The sequence below is a fragment of the Dermochelys coriacea genome, chromosome 13, assembly GCF_009764565.3.
Source record: "Dermochelys coriacea isolate rDerCor1 chromosome 13, rDerCor1.pri.v4, whole genome shotgun sequence".
Taxonomy (NCBI): Eukaryota; Metazoa; Chordata; order Testudines; family Dermochelyidae; genus Dermochelys; species Dermochelys coriacea.
Window position 1 is genome coordinate 37,234,235 of NC_050080.1, and position 20,625 is coordinate 37,254,859.

At 51.3% G+C, this 20,625-nt stretch overlaps 1 protein-coding gene across 1 annotated transcript in view; it reads left to right on the plus strand.

The window, feature by feature from the left end:
• Nucleotides 1-20,625, plus strand: part of LOC119841806 (mast cell protease 3-like) — a 500,929-nt gene continuing 480,304 nt past the window's right edge. Inside the window, 1 exon segment of the mRNA XM_043495994.1 lies at nt 1-80. Within this exon segment, the coding sequence (XP_043351929.1) occupies nt 17-80 (64 nt within the window). The 5' untranslated portion in view covers nt 1-16.

The following is a 20,625-nucleotide window of genomic DNA, read 5'->3' on the forward strand; positions in this document are numbered from 1 at the left end:
TAGACTGACTCAGAACATGCAGGTACAGATCTTGCTCCTGCTCCCCATGACCTTTCTCCTGCCCCGCGGGGCTCAAGCTGGTGAGTACAGATGAAATCAGTGGCCCCCAGGGCTTTGGGATAAATGGGGGAGTCTTAGGGATGGGGACTCAGTGGGTGATATCTAGGGGCCTGTGACACTCTGTACCCCTATGTTCACCCCTCTTATGGGACTGTGATAACTTTTGTACAAAGTATGCCTTGTCTGGTATCATTCAAAAAATCATTATTGTCTGGGTAAAATATATGTGGCATATAAAGTTATAAGATTCTACTGTATGGTTTTACTACGACATAGTCCAAATCTGGGGAGCAGCCACAAACCAGTTCTCCAGAGACAAAAGGCTAGCTGATGCCTCAGCCAGGTGTCAACAAAATCAAATGGACCATCACCTGGTTAAGTGGCCATTCTTGGGCAGGAAAGAGAGTACGGGCAAAAAAATCTACATCTAGACAATGAAACAGCTTGGGGTTCCTTTCCATACAGACTTTATGTCTCGTAAACTTCAGCTGGAGAGAATTCTCAAAGAAGAGAAAGAGCTACAAAAAGGTGGAGCAGACACCCCAAATGATCTCTTTCTTTCTCTCTATCCATGGCACGCACAACTCCGAAAGTACAAAGGAAGTAGCATTGGACAGGGGAAAGGATCCTGACTGAAGGCAATTCACCCTGTAAGATTGCAGGAACATGTGATGAGACACTTTTCAAATGATACCTCACAAGGCATATTTTGTATGAAATTTGTCACAATCCTGTAAAGAGTTGAACATAAAGATACAGACTATTACAGGGGATCGGGGCGTATTGTTTCACCCAGCACAGATACAGATCAGTGTTAGCCACAGCCCATTTAAGGAAGTTCTGGGGAAGGGCAAAAAGGGACTATGACAGGAGAACCGAGGTGACCTTGAGAGGAAAGACCCATGTCCCAGCTCCCCATCCCTGAGCCAGCCAGCCCCCTGACCTTGGTCCAGAAGAAAGCCTGCCCTCCCTAGAGGGGAATGGCTTTCAGCAACTGAGGCATCAAATATTGGAAACATGAGGGCTAGTTGTGCTTGGCTCCAGATGTTGCACAGCTGGTGCCCTGTAGCCTTCTAAAGCATGATCTTTGCCCATCATTGATGGTGACAGGTGCCTGTCAACTAAACCCCAGGGGATCTCTTCTTCCCTTGATCTCCCAGGGCTGTCCTCAGGGGTTCGCATTGGCTAATAATGGGATGAGGGAAGTTGATTGTCTTAAGGCTGAGACTGTCACGGGTGCCTGGGAGATGTGGTCTCCCCATCCCCATTCATTTGAAAGCAGGGGTCCCGCGCCTGGGGAGGAGATGGTCCAATGTTATTGTTGGGGGTTGGGGCAAACCTTGTTCCGGGCGGGGCGTCTGCTCTCTTAGATCAATACAAGGAAGCCATTTTAGCCATGTGGGGAACCCACAACCATAGCACCCAACATACAGGCATGTGGAAAAGCTGGAGTAGATGCCAAATCACGTGGCTCCATTGACATCCCTGGGTGCACTTAGCAAAGGCAGGGACGGGGGCTTTGCTCAGTGGGACAGCTGTTCTCCACATGCGAGAGAGAGGAGGGGCGAGAAGTGGTGAGATGGCCTAGCAGACAGTAACAGAAGTGCTGGCAATGTGGCTATAGGAGCTGGACTGTGATGGCTGTTGTCTTAGCTGATACACCAGGGATTGAACCGGGGCGCCTGCCAGAAATAAAAGCATCAGCTGCTCAAGAGCCCCGGGCCAAGAACAGGTCCCGGTGGGATCCCCTGGAAACCCCCTTTCATTCCCCATTCAAAATTACATTTTGCATGCAGTCAGCGAACCAGTTTCTAATCCATTTCATCTGGATTAAAACATGTTGATGTTACAGTGTCTCAATGAGAAAGGCATGTGGCACTTTGGCAAATGTCTTCCAGGAGTCCAAATCTATCTCTTCCCTCAGCATGGTCGCCTCTATCAACCAGCCTTGTAATGTTGTCAAAGAATCACATCATCTTGATTGGTATCAGTTATATCACTCTCCCTAAGCATCTCTACTGATGGAGTACCATCTCAGCAATTCCACCACTTTGCTCGGGATGCTCATGGACGTAACATGCCTGACAGATGAGGGATGGGATCCACACATCCCCATGCAGACCCACCATTGCCTATCTAGAGCCATTCCTGAAGTATTTGAGGTCCCTGCTTGAGCAAAGCAGATGCACAAATATGTTGCTGGATCCATTTTGGTCAGTTCAGGATTCATCTTGATCAAACAATTCCAGTCTAGATCGATCCACATCTACATATACAAGTCGTTCATTCTGTGTATTTGGTTGTCATGGTAATAGAATCTTGTTGTTGCTATGGCAACTGCATCAGATTATTAGGGATAGCCCAGTCAGTTTTGACTGGTTGGTCAGTTCAGTGCGTGACAATAAATGGCTGCTTTTAAAGTTTACAGCTCTTTGTGTCTCAAGTGATTTCTTCCTAAAATTGCTGCCCCCAAGGATACAACAGTTCAGTTCTAGATTGATGCACACCCATGTCCATCCATTCTAGAACAACAGCATTAGGTTCTAGACCAGAGGTGGGCAAACTGCAGCCTGCAGGCCACACCTGGCCCGTGGAACCCTCCAGCCCAGCCCCTGAGCTCCAGGCCAGGGAAGCTAGTCCCTGGCCCCTCCCCTGCTGTCTCCCCTCCCCCATGGTTACACTGCCACACAGGCAGCAGGGCTGTGAGCTTCCGCCACTTTGAGCTGCAGGGTGAGGGGGCGGCGGCCGTGCACACGCACATGTGGCAGTGGGGGGGTTGGGTAGGGGGTCCCGGGAGGCAGTCAGGGAGTAGGGGGCGGTTGGATGGGGGGAGGTTCTGGGGTAGTCAGGGGTTGGGGAACAGGGGGTGTTGGATAGGGCATGGGAGTCCTGGGAGGCCTGTTGAGGGGACGGGGGTGGATAGAGGCCAGGGATCAGTCAGAGGACAGGGAGCAGGGAGGGCATTGAATAGGGGATGGGATCCCGTGGGGGGCTGTTTCAGGTGTGGGGTCCTGGGAGGGGGCAGTCAGGGGACAAGGAGCAGGTGGGGTTGGATGGGTTGGGAGTTCTGAGGGGGGTAGTCAGGGGGTGGGAAGTGGGAGGGGCAGATGGGGGTGGGCCAGGCTGTTTGGGGGGCACAGCCTTCCCTACCTGACCGTCCATACCGTTTCATACCCCGATGTGGCCCTCAGGCCAAAAAGTTTGCCCATCCCTGTTCTAGACCCATCTCCTCATCCTGCCAGTGCAGGACCCACCCGCTATCTGGATCCTGCAGGTAGCTACAGTAGGGGCCACCAAATGGAATCCAAGACCATCGGGGGGTTGGCTGGAGAATTCAGGACTGGCCCCTGGGGAAGGTGGGATGGAGGATGGCTGGACCACTAATGCTCCCTTCTCTGTGTATGTGAATCCCCCCAGGGGGACGGCACCTCCACTAACAGGGAGTGAGTGAGGCTGGGGCTCTCAGAGCACCCTGAGGGGTTGGGTGTCCCAGCCCCCACCGGCTCCTGTGGGATCCCTCTGCCAATCCATGCCTCAGACAGGGAGGCCGGCTGTGGGGCCAAGGCTCAGGGCTGGGACCCAAGAAATCTGGGACCAGTTCCTAGCTCAGCCCAGACTCCCTGGATTTCATGGGCCAGTCCCCAGGGCTGGGAATTTCATGGAGTACTGATGGAAACTGAGCACCTAATCCCCTTAAACAGGTTTAGGAACAATCTCACTGTGCTTCAGTTTCCCCATCTGTACAATGAGAATGATTCTGCTTGTGTCTATTTAACTGGACATTCTTTGGGAGCAGGGATTGTGGGTCTGAGCAGTGCTCAGCACAATGGGGAGCCCTGATCTCAGTCTAGGTGCCACCCTAATGCAAATAACGGCAATGGGTTAAGGTGCAAACTTTGACCAGGGAGCCAGGGGACCTGGGGCTGTGATGGAGGCAGGAGTCGCTGGTTGGGTTCTGACTCTGGGGTGCCCAGGGAGGTCAGGCTGGGAGGTCACCATGGTCCCTCCAGGCCTTGAAATTTGTGGGTCTGGGTATCTTAGTGCAGAGAAGCCCATGGGTGTTTTTTACACCAGTAGTAGGGAGGGGGCAGGGTTAACCACATCTGCAGCCAGGCTGGGTGGGCACCAGAGCAGGGAGGAAAACCCCTGTCCTGATGTGGGCACAGCTGTGGCTGGAGGCTTTCCCAGTGGGCGTCTCTGCTCCTGGCCCATCTGGGGTAGAAGTTTCTGGGCAGGAGTGTACCTGCCTCTGTGGTTTCCCAGACCCCTGCCTGGTCCATATAACTCCCGGGGCTAAGGCAGAGGGTCCATGCCTGACCGTGGATGGCTCAGATGATGCAGCTCTTCACGCTGGTCCAGCTACTTGTGGCCTTTCTCCTGCCCCCTGGGGCTCAGGCTGGTGAGTGTGGGGAAGGAATTGGAACCTGTGGGGAGTGGCACCCAGTGTACCCTGTGTAGTGAGGGTCTCCCCCAGATCCTGCTCAGGCCAAGGGGGCTATAGGAAACTTGAAGCCTCTCCTGAGTGTGGCTGGGATCCCTCAGGCTCTTTTGGGATCCCACTGTCAAGCCAAGCCCCAGACAGGGAGGTCGGTCACAGGGCTAAGGCACAGGGCTGGGACCCAAGAAATCTGGGACCATTTCCCAGCTCTTCCCAGGCTCCCAGTGGGGATATTGGGCCAGTCCCTGGAACTGGAATTTTCATGGCGTGCTGATGGGAACTGGGCACCCAAACCACTTAGGAACAATTTCCCTGGGACTCAGTTTCCCCATCTATACAATAAGAAGATTGTTTCTTCCTGTGTCTGTTTGAACTGAACACTCTTTGGGGCAGTGGTTGTGGGTCAGTGCAAGGCCTAGCGCAATGGGGTCCCTGATCTTGGACGGGGTCTTAGCAGCATACCGCATAATGGGGGCCCTTATCTTGGTCGGGATCTGTGCAGCGCCTGGCATAATGGGTGGACCCTGATCTTGGTTGGGGTCAGTGCAAGGCTTGGCACAATTGGGGCCCTGATCTTTGCTGGGGTCTGTGTCGTGCCCAGCACAATGCGGGGACCCTGATCTTGGTTGGGGTATGTGCAGCACCTTCCACAATGGGAGGGACCCTGATCTTGGTTGAGGTCTGTGCAGTGCCTTGCACAATGCGGGGGGACCCTGATCTCAGTTGGGGTCTAGGCAGCGCCTGGCACAGTGGGGCAGGGGCCTGACTGGGTTTGTTTAGTGTGGAAAAGGGAAGACTGAGAGGGGACATGATAACAGTTTTCAAGTATGTAAAAGGTTGTTACAAGGAGGGGAAAAAAAGGTTTGCTTAACCTCTGAAAAAAAGAAAAGGAGTACTTGTGGCACCTAAGAGACTAACAAATTTGTTAGTCTCTAAGGTGCCACAAGTACTCCTTTTCTTTTTTGCGAATACAGACTAACATGGCTGCTACTCTGAAACCTCTTAACCTCTGAGTTAACGCCTCTCCATTGAAATGAAACAAGCACAGAAACTGTTTCCTTATCTTGCCAAATCTTTTTTTTTAAACTTTCCCTTTATTTTTTAAGTAGTTTACGTTTAACACAGCACTGTGTTGTACTTGCTTCTTCTTCTTCTTCTTCCTTTTTTTGGTCCTTGCTGCTGCCTGTTTGCACACGTCCAGTTCCAAAGGGGGTGTGTGGGTGACAGATCAGTTCCTAACTCTGGTGTTGGTAACTCTGAGGCTCTACTGTAATAGGAATTTGTTGAAGGTGGCATTTTCCAGCGCATCCACCCCCTTGGGTGGAGACTTGTTTGGAGCTGATCACAAAAGGTTTTTTACTTTTCCATGGGAAAAACCCCAAAACTTTCTTTTACAGCAAGCAAAACCTGGATACTTCCACCTAAAAATTACCAAAAACTGGAAGGAGAGAATCAGCTTCACAAGAAAAAATCAGACATGTTCAAGGAGAGAAAAGGCTTTTTGAGAACAAAAAAATACCCTTAGTAAAAACTACAATTTTCCACTGGACCAAAAAATTGGTGGCTCAGTCTTGGAGCAGCCCTGGTTGGTCATTGTGGGTTGATGGAGAAGAAGCAGCATCCCCAAGGGACCTCTCAGTGCCCTTCTGGGGGCTGCCTGGCCTAATCTGGGATGACATTGGCCCCCCAACACTGTTAACTCTACGCAATGCGATTACTGACCCACTCCCAGTGCATTTGGTACCGATTCTCCACCCAGGCAGGTCAGAGCTTTAGATTTACCTTCCATCCCCATGGGTGTCCAGTCTGGGGGAGAGCTGAGGAGGGGGCATTGTTCCAGGCACAGGGATCCTCCAGGGAGAGCATCACAGGATGGGGGTCCCAGACCAAGGAGACAAAGAGGGCTTTTTGTGTCAGCCTGGTTTCCCCCGAGGTGAGATCATCGGGGGCAGGGAAGCCCAGCCCCACTCCAGGCCTTACATGGCCTGTCTGGAAATACAAAGCAGAGACAAGAGATTTCTCTGTGGAGGGTTCCTGGTGTCAGAGAACTTTGTGCAATGGAGAGTAAGCGCCTCTGTGCTGGGGATGTCGGGGCAGGTCAGGGTTAGCGGGTAATGGGGTAATGGGGGAGCCGGGAGCTCTGGTGCCATTGTAGTTTGCAGGGAAGGAGCAGTTAGTAGGTAAGTCTGGGAAAGCAGAGCCCAGGGGTCTGATCTGCTCAGGGGGCATCAGCTTGTCTGTAGGGGCCATAGGTACCGACTCTATGGGCGCTTCAGGGCTGGAGCACCCCTGGGGAAAAATTGGTGGGTGCAGAGCCAAGCTCCCCACCCTGCCCCCCTCCCTCCCAACTCACCTCACCTCCACCTCTGCCTCCTCCCCTGAGTGCAATGCGTTCCCACTTTTCCTCCCAGTGCTTGCCACCGCCAAACAGCTGTTTCGTGGCATCATAAGCTATGGGAGGGAGGGGGAGGAACAGGAACGCAGTGCGCTTAGGGGAGGAGACAGGGAAGAGGCAGGGCTGGGGTGGGGATTTGGGGAAGGAGTCCAATGGGGCAGGGAGGGGATGGAGTTGGGGCGGGGACTTTGGGGAAGGGGTTGGAATGGGGGCAGGGCAGAGGGCTGTGGGGGTTCGAGCATCCACCAGCACCAGGAGAAGTTGGCGCCTATGGTAGGAGCCTCTGCAAACCATGGTCCAGATCCAATGCTGGGTAAATCAATGGAACTACGGCCAGTGACACCAGCTGGGGTCTGGCCCATTGCTCAGATGGGGCAGGGAGGGGCTCACAGCCCCAGGCAGCTCTGCAGGGCTCTGGTCTCGGGGGAGCAGGGCATAGACCTCTGTGTGGATCTAGCTGGGAAAGGGTCACTGGGCCGGAGGGGAGCTGAGACTCAAGGGCCTGGCAGGAGGACAACGAGGAGTGAAGAAGCTCAGCCCTTGTGCTGCTGGAGACACCTGATGGGACCCCAATGCCACTGGGGAAAGGCCCTGTGCCCACCAGAGTAAGTTTTTCACCACAGAAGCGGAGTCCGAGATCTTGGCCTGAGAGCCTCAGTCTGCCCTGTCTCCCCATATCACTGTCCATGAGTCAGACCCACATGTGCCCATCCCCCACCGCACGTACGCTTCTGCCCCTACAACTCGTGCATTGCTCTTGGCTTTTACAGCGAGATCACTGTGTCCCTAAGAGCCCATAACAAAAAACAAGTACTGGACATAAAACGACAAAAGATCCCTGTGTGTGGAAAGATCCCGCACCCAAAATACAACAAGACCACCCTAAACAATGACATCATGCTGCGGCAGGGACCGCCCCATCCCATCCCCCCACCCCCAGTGATCCCCACACTACTGTCTTTACCACCTCCATCCCATCACCCTACCCCCACTGACCCCATAGTTATGTGTTTTGCTGGGGTTAGGGGTGTGTCTCTGTGTCCTTGAGTGTTGATCTTGTCTCTCAGCTGGTCAAGACAGTGAAGCTCAATACAGGGGTGGGTACCATTGCCCTGCCCCACGCCAAAGAGACTGTAAAGCCAGGGACTTTGTGCAGCATTGCCAGCTGGGGAAGCACTAGCACAGAGAGTGAATTGACCCCGGCCACGCTCCAGGAGGTGGATGTGGTGGTGATGAAGGATGCCAAGTGTCTGAGGAAATGTAATGATACATATCAATACTATAATGCCTCAACAATGATGTGTGTGAGGGATCCGAAGACGAACAAAAACAGTGCAAAGGTAAATGTGCTCCTGGCTTCAAGCATTCTTGATAAATCATTTTTATTAGTGAGTCTGTTGGTGTTGCAGTCAGGCCTATGAGTGGCTATCGGGGATCAGGCCCCGCTGCACCTTGTGCTGTACAAATGAATGGGAAAATAATTTGTCTTTTCTCAGGGGGAGGTAGAGAGCAGCTGGACAGGGGAGTAGGTGGGGCATTGAAACCAGCTGGGCTGTGGGAGGGCCAATCGGAGACTGGGGGGACATCAGGGGTTGACAGTGAAGCCAGCTGCCGGGGGGGGAGGGGGGTTGTGCAGTGAAACTGAGCTGCCCATCAGCAAGAAACGACTCACTGAGCTGTTCTCCATCTGTGGTTTGTTCCATTTCACAGGGCGACTCTGGGGGACCCCGATGTGTGGGAAAACAGCCCAAGGCACCATCTCTTGTGGATCCGAGGATGGAACCCCCCTGGGGTGTACACAAGTGTCTCCACCTTCATCCTCTGGATACAGGAGACAATGAAGAGGCTGCAGCCCTTAGCCACTCCAGGAATCACTGCACTGGCCAGAGCTGCACCGCTTCTGTCCTTTGGAGAGGCCCAGACATAGGGCCTGCTTTGCAGAAGGGCTGCGTCCCCCCAGGCTGAGCCTCCCACAGCCATCGCTCCGCTCAGGCAGCGCCCATCCCATGAGCATCAATGCAGGTAGCCTAGGAGATTTAGGAGCCAGGTTCAAGGCCTGCTTCTGTTGGCTCCCTTGGGAATCCCAACACTTAGGCTGCCTCTTCACAAGGGAACCAGCTGGTTTATTTCCTCTGGAGTAACGGACACGGGCCAAACCCTGGGGCAGACCCGGCGGTTTATAGCTCTCCCCCGTGTCACCCAGTCGAGTGACCGGGTATGGGAGATCCTCGTCATTACCTGACCTGCTAAGTCGTGTTAAAACTGCAGCCTGCCCTGTCCTCACTGGGCTTTCCCGTGTGTTAGTTCCCCCTGGGGGGCCACTTCCCGTTCCAAACACACCTGTTCCCAGTTTGGACAAGGCCAGTGGGAAGGGAACGCAGTGAAGGCTACGCTGAACTGATTGCAGATCAATCCCCAGCGCTGATCGCCTCTTTCCCACCTTCCCTGCCCCACCCTGCCGTGCGGCCTGCTGCATTTCACTCACTGCTACATTGCCAGCAATGAATAAAAATGAAGTTAAAAAAAGTGATTCCGGGAATGAGCGAGCAACATGAGCCTCGATATCCAGAGCAGCTGCTGCATCTGCCAGGCCGAGGAGGGAATTTACCCCTCTAGGGGAAAGTTGGGCTTGTGGTAAATGCACTGGGCTGGGACCTAGGACACCTGGGTTCAGAGATTTCACGCAGCACGTCATACCCCTGGGGGAATTCTGCGCACAATATTTTGAAATTCTGGATATTTTCTTTGTCAAAATAACAAAATAGAATCACACCAGTTTCAATTATTTTGGTAATTTATTTCAAAATGCGTGGCAGTATGTATATCTGTGACAATACACAGACACAAATTGTCCCCCAGCAGTAGAGAGTTAAAGCAACCTCTACGACAACCCACTTCCTGTTTCTCTGCCCCCTCGAGCCCAGAGTGGGATATCCCCCCAGCCCAGACAACCGCACCCCCTCCTGCCAAAGCCCAACTGCATGGCACCCCCCAGCTCAGACTCCTGCACCCCCTACCCCAGAGCCCAGCCGTGGGCCCCCCAACCCGGACGCCCTCCCCTCTTCCGCCCCCCCAACCCAGACACCCCACCTCCCCCCCAGAGCCCAGGGATCCAGAGGGGGATGCAGCCTGATGCTGGGTTCCCCGGCTTCTGTGGAGTTTCCTGCCCGCTGCTGCCTTCCTCCAGGGCGCGCTGAGAACTGCAGCGGCCCGGATCGCTCCAGCTCCCTCCCCCTCCCCCGGGCAGTGTCTTCTCTCCGCAAGCTGGGCTCTGCGGGGTCCAGCGCCCCTTTGTGGAGGCCAGCAGCTGTGCAGCCCATTTCGGGGGTGGGGGAGAGCAAATTCTGTGCAAATAACATTAATTTCTGTGCAAATTCAGCATTGGATAGTGATACAGAATTCCCACAGGAGTAAGAATGAGGATGTGGTGGGTGCCAGGAGGGAATTAACCCACTCAGGGCTGGAAGAGACCCTGCCGCTGGGACAGAGATGCAAAGTGTAAAAGCAGCCTAGCAATCAGGTCTCCTGATGCCAGAGAGTCAACTTCTGGGACAAAAGTGGGACAGGTTTGAAACTATTCTAGTGACAAAAAATCAAACTGCCTCTTGCCGTCCTCATCCATCTATCTATCCCCATCCATTGGTCAATCCTATCCTGATCTATCTGTCTCTCTAGCCAATCCCCATCCATCCATCTATCCCAGCCATCTATCTAGCCCCATGTCTATTCATCCATCCTCACCCATCTTTCCGTCTCTCTATCTAGTCCCATCTCCCTCCCTCCCTCCCTCTCTCTCTCTCTCTCTCTCTCTCTAACCTCCATTCTTCTATGTCCCCATCTATCCATTCCCATTCATATATCTGTCTATCAATCCCCACCCCCATCCATCTATCCCCACATATCAATTCATCCCCATTCATCTATCTTTCTACCCCCATCCCCATCTATCTATCAATCCACATCCATATCTGTTTGCTTGGGTCTCACCACACTATCATCCACCTATCCCCATACACACACGCCTCTCTCAAGGAAGAGATGAGCTTTCGACACAGATCTCTTCTTCTGATCTGGGGAAAATTCTCCAGCGTGTCCAAGCAAAACACAAATCAAAGCCAGCCCCTTTCCCAAACAGACCTGAATAAAAGGTATCCCCTCCCCACACCATGTCTCTCTAATATCCTCCGACCGACACGGCTACACGAACATGGCAAACTACCCAAATAATTGTCCAGTTCCCAGTGATGCCTCCTACCCCTTATTTTGGGGGAGTTTGAACCTGGTGTTAAAACGATAAGTCTGGAAAAGGTTTCGAAAACCCGTCCTAGGAGAAGAGGTGAAAAAAACTGAACATGTTGAGTCTTGCAAAAAGAAGACGGACGGGGGGACCTGAGAACAGTTGCCCAGTATGTGAAGGGCTGTTCTAAAGGGGATGTGGATCAATGGCTCTCCACGTCCAGTGAAGGCAGGACAAGAAGTGATGGGTTAATTGGCAGCAAGGGAGATTGAGGTTAGACATTAGGATAATTTTCTAGCTCAAAGGGGAGTATAAAGGAGGAGCTCCACTAGCTATAGTAGACTCCTATCCTGTTACATGGACCAGCCAGTAGAGGGAGACAAACCCTTCACATTCTGCTAGTGGCCTGCAGCTCAGGAAAGGCTTTCGCATCCAGCCTGCTCCTCTAGAGTTAGTTTCAGTCCTTATTTGGGGGAGCGGGGAGGGGTCCATTGGCCCCAGACCCCTGCAGGGAATGGGAGGGGAGTCCATTAATTTCAGTAGATGTTGGATAAGGCGCTGGTGTGGGATTTCCTCGTGGGTCTGCTATGGAAACTCTTCTCCTCTCTTCCCACCGAACCGCCTTGCCCAGCCCTGGCAGAGCAGACGACGACTCCACAGACCCTGAGTGTAGTGCAGAAAGGCCCTAGGGAGGGGGAGTGGCTGGATCATGGGATGGGAAATTGGATGTGGGGCCTTTCCCTTTTGGGGATGCCGGCTCTGATCCAGCCCCACAGCGGGGGACTGGCTGGCTCAGTGGGGGGTGGGAAATTGGACATGGGGCTTTTTAAACCCTTCAGCATGGTTTCTAATCTGCAGTGATTACTGTGTCTGTTTTATGGGTCTGGGAGGGGAGTGGGGTCTAGTGTTTACAGCAAGGGGAGCTGGGAGCCAGGACTCCTAGGCTCTATCCCTGGCTCTGGGATGGGAGTTATGTGGGATGGTACTTGGGGTTACCAGGACTGGGAGTGACCGTGTTACCCCCATCCTCCAGGTTAACAGCAGCTGCCCCCGAGTCCCTTGGAACCACTCCCCTGTTACACCCAGCCCCTGATGCTGGCTACTCACAGAAATCCCACTCCTCAGCCCTCAAGGGAGCAGCGTACCCCTGTTTTCCCTTAACCCACTGTGACAGTGTCACACCCAGCCCTCGTGCGCATGGCGAATAAAACCGAGAGGGTTTATTGTGTTTCCTCTGGAAACAAGAGACAGTGTCGGATACCAATGGGTACAGGAGCAACCGAACTAGGATGCCAGCAGCTAGGGTGGACGCTCGCTGATCGTTCCCGTGCCTAGCTAACCACCAGGTTTCCTCTACCAGAATTCAGCCCTTTGCAGAGCTGGCTGGCACCCTAGGATCCAGGCTTTCCTGAAACACCCCTATGCCCCAAGACATCTCCTCTGGGAAAGGCTGCAAAGGGTCTTCCTCTGCCCTGTTTTATGCTGAGTCCACTCGCTGTCTCTCGTGGCAGTCGGGGCAAGCACCAGCCAGTTACTATGGCCATCTCTGCCTCCATGTGGTTTTGATTGTTCATGTCTGGCTTTGAGGGGTTCCCATGGACTGTTCCGGGATTGGGCGAGGGTGGACAATGGGACTTTGTGACACGCTGCCAGGAGTGGCACATGACTGAAGGTGCCAGTCTCATGGCATCCTGGCCGAAACAGGGCAGACCCGCCAGACTGGTATTGTGTTCTGTGATTAAATGTCACAGCACTTGTACCAAGTGTGATCGCCTGGATCACTATACCAGCTTTACCATGGAGCCCTGGACAGTCCCCTTAGATGCTTTGGTCTATCTCGCCACCCAGATAAACCGGACTCAGTAATAAATGGTCACTGGCACCAAAACTCACCCCACATTCAGGGTGCTACCCGTCCCAAGAGACCAGTTGTGACCCGTGGTGCCTGGGGCAGTCCTCACTGGAAATACCAAGGTCAGGGCAGGCTGCAAAAGGGAGAGAAGATACTTCCAAGACTGTGGGTAACACTGAATTTAATTTCCTCAACCAGTCACAAACTGTGCTTTTGATCCCCCACACTGGTTATCAAAAAGCAAAAAAGAAATCACACAGCCCCCTTATTGCATTCCACTTTTCTGGCTGCCAATCAGCACCTAGGTCCAATACAGTGAGAAGTTATTTAAAAACTCTGCTCACATATACAAAAATATAATCCCAAAGGGCCAGTCACATCATCAGGTCAGTATAGGTTTGGATCTTACCCAAAATACCACGCTGCCAGCCAATCCTTTAGTATCTAAAACTAAGGATTGATTATAAAGAAAAAAGAAAGAACAAGAAGAGACATGTTAAATGGTAAAACAGTCACATACATATAGAGACTTCAAAGTCCATATATCAGGTTCCTAGCAGTATTAGTGAGTTTGCTGGCTTGAAAGTCTATCGGGAACACATCCACAGCTTGGATGGGTCATTCAGTCCTTTGTTCAGAGCTTCAGTTTGTAGCAAGGTTCCTCCAGAGGTAAGAAGCTGGACTAAAAACAAAAAAGAGAAGACGCAACTGCCTTTTATAGTTTTTTGCCATGCGGGAAGCGTTAGAGTTCTGTCCATGGGCATGTCCCTGCAGGTCTTGCTGAGTCATAAGGTATATCTGCCTTCTCTCAATGGGTCAATTGTATAGCTGATGGTCTTTAATGGGCCATCCAGCAGGCTAGATAGTGCTGATGACAAAATGCCTGGGGGTGTCATAGCACAAGTTTGAAATACAGACATACATACATATCTATAACTCATAATACAAAGGTAATACAAACGCATAGATGAGATTATCATATCTGGCAAATTACAACATTTTTGCAGATACCTTACATGGCCTATCTGGCACAACTCATTGCAATTTTACAATATTAATATTCATAATATCCTCAAGTGTCCCCCAGATTCTATACAGTGTCACGCCAGTCACTTAGGCCATGTCTACATTGGCAAGTTTAGAGCGACACAGCTGTACTAATGCAGCTGCACCACTGTAAGATCCCTCATGTAGCTGCTCATTGTCAATGGGAGAGTGCTCTCCTGTCGGCATAATTAAACCACCCCCAATGAGCAGTGGTATCTATGTTGTCAGGAGAAACTTTCCTGTTGACATAGTGCTGTGCACACTGGCGCTTCTGTCCGTGTAACTCATGTCGCTCTGGGGGGTGGTTTTTTCACACCCTGAGTGGCATAAATTATACTGACAAAAGTGGGAGTGGAGACATAGCTGTACCCTGGATCAATTGGTACCTAGATCTTATAGCAAAGAGAACACCTGTAGCCAATCCTGTAATCCATGGTGCGCTCACATCCGGAATACTGAGTGCAGATGTGGTCGCCCCATCTCAGAAAAGATCTATTGGAATTGGAAATGGTTCAGAGAAGGGCAAAAAAAAAATATGATGAGGGGGATGGAACAGCTCCCGTATGAGGAGAGATTACTAAGATTGGGACTTTTCATCTTGGAAAAGAGGCGACTAAGGGGGGGTAGGATAGAGGTCTGTGAAATCATGACGGGTGCGGAGACAGTGAATTAGGACGTGTTGTTTATTCCTTCTCATCACACAAGAACTAGGTGTCATAAAAATGAAATTAACAGGCAGCAGATTTAAAACCAACACAAGGAAGTATTTCTTCACACAGCGCACAGTCAACCTGTGGAACTCTTTGCCAGAGGATGTTTAATGGCCAAGACTATAACAGAATTAAAAAAAAAAGAACTAGATAAGTTCAAGGAGAACAGGTCCATCAATGGCTGTTAGCTAGGATGGGCAGGGAGGTGTCCCCAGCCTCTGTTTGCCAGAAGCTGGGAATGGGCGACAGGGGATGGATCACTTGATGATGACCTGTTCTGTCCATTCCCTCTTGGGACACCTGGCACTGGCCACTGTCAGAAGACAGGACACTGGGCTGGATGGACCACACCTCTGACCCAGTATGGCCATACTTATGTTCTTAATGGATTATATAAAGGTTTATGAACTAGGAAAAAGGAATAACAGTTATTTCCAGGTTAAAGCAGGCAAACATATACACCTCTGTCATAAATATAAAGGGAAGGGTAACAACCTTTATGTATGCAGTAACATAAAATCCCTCCTGGCCAGAGGTACAGGCAGAGAACAGAGTCATTTTACCTATAAGGGGTTAAGAAGCTCAAATAACCTGGTTGGTACCTGACCAAAAGGACCAATAAGGAAAGAAGATACTTTCAAATCTGTGGGGGGAGGGGAGAGGTTTCGTTTGTGCTCTCTTTGTTTGTTCTCTCTCTCAGACAGAGAGAGACCAGGGCAGGAAAAAAATATCTCCTAAAAACATAGCTGAAATGAGCATCTAAGATTACAAAATTTGTAAGTAAGCAAGGAAATCTGTTAGATAATCTTTTGTTTTAGCTTGTGAATTTTCCCTATGCTAAGAGGGAGGTTTATTCCTGTTTTTGTAACTTTGAAGTTGAGCCTAGAGGGGAATCCTCTGAGTTTTGAATCTTTTTGTCACCCTGTAAAATTACCTTCCATCGTGATTTTTCAGAGGTGCTTCTTTTACTTTTTTCTTTATAATAAAGTTCTTCTTTTAAGAACCTGATTGATTTTCAGTGTCCTAAAAACCTGGTCTGTGCTCACATTGTAACCAATTGGTTAGTATATTATTCTCAAGCCTCCCCAGGAAAGGGGGTGAAGGGACTTGGGGGGATATTTTGGGGAAATAGGAACTCCAAGTGGTCCTTTTCCTGAATCTTTGTCTAAATCACTTGGTGGTGGCAGCAATACCATCCAAGGGTAAGGAAAGGATTTGTGCCTTGGGGAAGTTTTTGACCTAAGCTGATAGAAATAAGCTTAGGGAATCTTTCATGAGGGTCCCCACATCTGTACCCCAGAGTTCAGAGTGGGGAGGGAACCCTGACAACCCCAATGAGTTACCATCTAAATCCGAAGAGTGCCACAGCTGTAGTGGTCTGTCAGTTCAAACTGTCTCTCAGGGCAACCCCTGGGGAGCTCTGGTGCCAGTTTGGTGGCTCTAGCCCACTCAGATGTCAAACAGCCCAAAAGATAGAAAATTGCCTTGTGGCTTCCTTTTATTTATGTCATTCAGCTTCCAAGCCCACAGCACTTCCTTGCATGTCACATTTCCCAGTGGCCAGAGGGCTATTAACTAATTTTTTATATTGTAATGGTCTGGGACAGCCCATTTGATTTTGATAGTCCTTCTGGATGGATGCTGAAAGCGGGGGGTGGATGATTCCCATGCCAGGGTTCCCAAGTTCAGAGAAAACACTTTCAATGTTTTCAAGCAAAACATTCTTGTTTCCTTCTAGCCTAGAACACAGACATTGCACGCTAGATTGATGCAGGCAGCAAGGTACAAGAATTTCATATACTCTAAACACTAAATATATCCTTGTAAGACTCATCCCTCTTTTGAGTGAAACTAACACATAGATGAACCATCTGTTCTCCAGCTACGAGTTTGTTAGTTCTTAGCTCATGCCAGCTGCCTGGGCCTGCCAGCATCACACTGTGTAGTCCATCACCAGCTAGCCAGGGAGGGCTGCCAGCTCCCTCCAGTGTGAAAGGGCTGTCCCCAGGCCACGAGATTCCCTGGATGGTCACTCCAAGCCCATTAGCCATAGGTGTCAGAAGAGAGACAATATCCCTGAACTAGTACCCGTATGCATGGTTCACAGTGAGCATGAAGCTTGACAAGTTACCAGCTTTCAGAAGAATCATAGAATCATAGAATATCAGGGTTGGAAGGGACCTCAGGAGGTCATTTAGTCCAACCCCCTGCTCAATGCAGGACCAATCCCCAATTAAATCATCCCAGCCAGGGCTTTGTCAAGCCTGACCTTAAAAACTTCTAAGGAAGGAGATTTCACCACCTCTCTAGGTAATGCATTCCAGTGCTTCACCACCCTCCTAGTGATGAAGTTTTTCCTAATATCCAACCTAAAGGTCCCCCACTGCAACTTGAGACCATTACTCCTTGTTCAGTCATCTGCTACCATTGAGAACAGTCTAGATCTATCCTCTTTGGAACCCCCTTTCAGGTAGTTGAAAGCAGCTATCAAATCCCCCCTCATTCTTCTCTTCCACAGACTAAACAATCCCAGTTCCCTCAGCCTCTCCTCATAAGTCATATGTTCCAGTCCCCTAATCATTTTTGTTGCCCTCCGCTGGACTCTTTCCAGTTTTTCCACATCTTTCTTGTAGTGTGGGGCCCAAAACTGGACACAGTACTCCAGATGAGGCCTCACCTATGTCGAATAGAGGGGAACGATCACATCCCTCGATCTGCTGGCAATGCCCCTACTTACACAGCCCAAAATGCCATTGGCCTTCTTGGCAACAAGGGCACACTGTTGTCTCATATCCAGCTTCTCGTCCATTGTAACCCCTAGGTCCTTTTCTGCAGAACTGCTGCCGAGCCATTCGGTCCCTAGTCTGTAGTGGTGCATGGGATTCTTCTGTCCTAAATGCAGGACTCTGCACTTGTCCTTGTTGAACCTCATCAGATTTCTTTTGGCTCAATCCTCTAATTTGTCTAGGGCCCTCTGTATCCTATCCCTACCCTCCAGCATATCTACCTCTCCTCCCAGTTTAGTGTCATCTGCAAACTTGCTGAGGGTGCAATCCACACCATCCTCCAGATCATTTATGAAGATATTGAACAAAAATGGCCTGAGGACCAACCCTTGGGGCACTCCACTTGATACCGGCTGCCAACTAGACATGGAGCCATTAATCACTACCCGTTGAGCCCGACAATCTAGCCAACTTTCTATCCACCTTATAGTCCATTCATCCAGCCCATACTTCAACTTGCTGGCAAGAATACTGTGGGAGATCGTGTCAAAAGCTTTGTTAAAGGCAAGGAACAACACGTCCACTGCTTTCCCTCATCCACAGAGCCAGTTATCTCATCGTAGAAGACAATTAGATTAGTCAGGCATGACTTGCCCTTGGTGAATTCATTCTGACTGTTCCTGATCACTTTCCTCTCCTCTAAGTGCTTCAGAGTCCTCACACACTACCCTTCAGGGCTAAATATCAGGAAGCAGGATCTGAGGTGTAATGAGGTTGTCAGGTCTGATACAGGACTGGCTTATGAAGTACAGTGAACACTTCGCTGATTGGCACCAATGGGCCTGTGGGTCATAGGGCACTGGGAGCCAGGACTCCTAGGTTCTATCCCTGGTTCTGGGAGGGGAGTGGGGTCTAGTGGGTTAGAGCAGGGGGAGCTGGGAGCCAGGATTCCTGGGTTCTATCCCTATCTGTGCTGTGTCATTTCCCCTCTGGTGCTGCACAGTCATAGCTCCCAGCTGTACGGCATCACACAGGCTGCCACATCCTGTTCACTTGGTCACAGACTCACTAGGGGGCTTCTCAGAAACCCTCCCGCTGCGGTCGCTGTGATCAGAGCTCACAGCTGCTCTGCCCACCCCCACCCTGTTCGTGGCTGAGCAACCCTGAGAAAGATCAAAGGGCCACGTTCCTACCCACCACTGAGATCTGTCACTGTCACCCACAGCCCCCAGCACAGAGACACATGCAGGGAGCTGAGCAATGATGGGCCCAGGTGAGTAAGAGCCCCAGATGTGCACAGCTGTGAGCCAGCACCCAGAGCAGCCCTGGATCCTGCTAGACATGTGTCCACCAGCATCTTTTCCAGCTGTGCATCATCCATCCAAGCTGTGCAGGGACCTACTGGGCAGCATCCAGCCAGCTATGCAGGATCCCCAGCTCACGCAGGGCTTGTACTTCCCCCCAGCCCGTGTAGTTGGCTGTGTTTGGAAACTGAGACACTTGAGCCCTGCATTTAGATGAGTGTGTGGGTGACCCTGAGGTTCCCCCCACACCCGCCAATCAGCTGGCAAGAGCAAATGAATAAATGCCCAGTTTAGCAAAAATGTCCAGTGCGCCCCCCTAGCGGGGCATGGAGGAATGTGTGTGTGTGAGGGGGGTGGGGGGTGGGGACATGAGGTATCAGGCAGCAGGGCTTAGGGGGTCAGCCCCAGCTCCAGGTAGAATGGAGCTTGGAGGGGTTAGGGGCCAGCCCCAGCCCCTGGCAGTGGCATGCTGAGCTCGGGGAGGTGGGCGTCAGCCCCTGGCTGTGGCATGGAGAGCTGTACGGGAGGGGTCAGCCCCAGTTGCAGATTTAGAGGTAGTGGGGCCCTGTGCTCAGCTTCAATTTTGGGGCCTCTCTGTGGGACCCAGCCAAGAGAAAGATCATTCGCTCTTCTCTCCCCGCCCCCGTTTCTCATTCTTGTTTTCTTCATCCTCCTCCTATAAGGAATAGCAAGTAAATGACAATAAAGTGAGGTACCTTGATTGTTGTTGTCATCTAACTTATTTTTCCACAGACCGCTTGAAAATCGCTGGGGGGCTCGGCAGATCATTTAATGATCTTTCCAAATATTGTTTGCACTGTTAGCTAACGAGTGTAAAGTGCTTTAGATTAGAGCACTTTATAAAAAAATGTAAAAAGAAGTTGGGGTGCGGGGTCTGGCCAGGACTTAGGGTGCAGAAGAGGGCTTAGGGCTGGGGCAGGAGGTTGGGGTGTGGAGCGCTTACCTGGGGCAGTTCCCATTTGTTGTGACGGCTGCAGGTGGGGATGTGTGTGGGGGGGTGCAGGAGTCAGGTCTGGGGGTTCAGGGTCTGGGAGGCAGTTAGGGTGCAGGGTCTGGCCAGGAGTTAGGATGCAGGAGGGGGCTCAGGGTTGGGGTAGGACGTTGGGATGTGGAGCACTTAGAATCATAGAATCATAGAATCTCAGGGTTGGAAGGGACCCCAGAAGGTCATCTAGTCCAACCCCCTGCTCAAAGCAGGACCAAGTCCCAGTTAAATCATCCCAGCCAGGGCTTTGTCAAGCCTGACCTTAAAAACCTCTAAGGAAGGAGATTCTACCACCTCCCTAGGTAACGCATTCCAGTGTTTCACCACCCTCTTAGTGAAAAAGTTTTTCCTAATATCCAATCTAAACCTCCCCCATTGCAACTTGAGACCATTACTCCTCGTTCTGTCATCTGCTACCATTGAGAACAGTCTAGAGCCATCCTCTTTGAAACCCCCTTTCAGGTAGTTGAAAGCAGCTATCAAATCCCCCCTCATTCTTCTCTTCTGCAGACTAAACAATCCCAGCTCCCTCAGCCTCTCCTCATAAGTCATGTGCTCTAGACCCCTAATCATTTTTGTTGCCCTTCGCTGTACTCTTTCCAATTTATCCACATCCTTCCTGTAGTGTGGGGCCCAAAGTGAGGCCCACGTGGGGCCCACTTACCTGGAGCAGCTCCTGTTTGGTTCAAGGGGTGCAGGTGGGAAAGTGTGTGTGTGTGGGGTGTGTGTGCAGGAGCTCCCATTTGGTGCTCAGGGTGGGGGTGGGGGTGCAGGAGTCAGGGCATGGGGTTTTGGGGGGCTGGGGATGTGGGGGGGTGCAGGAGTCAGGGCAGGGGGCTGGGGGTGTGGG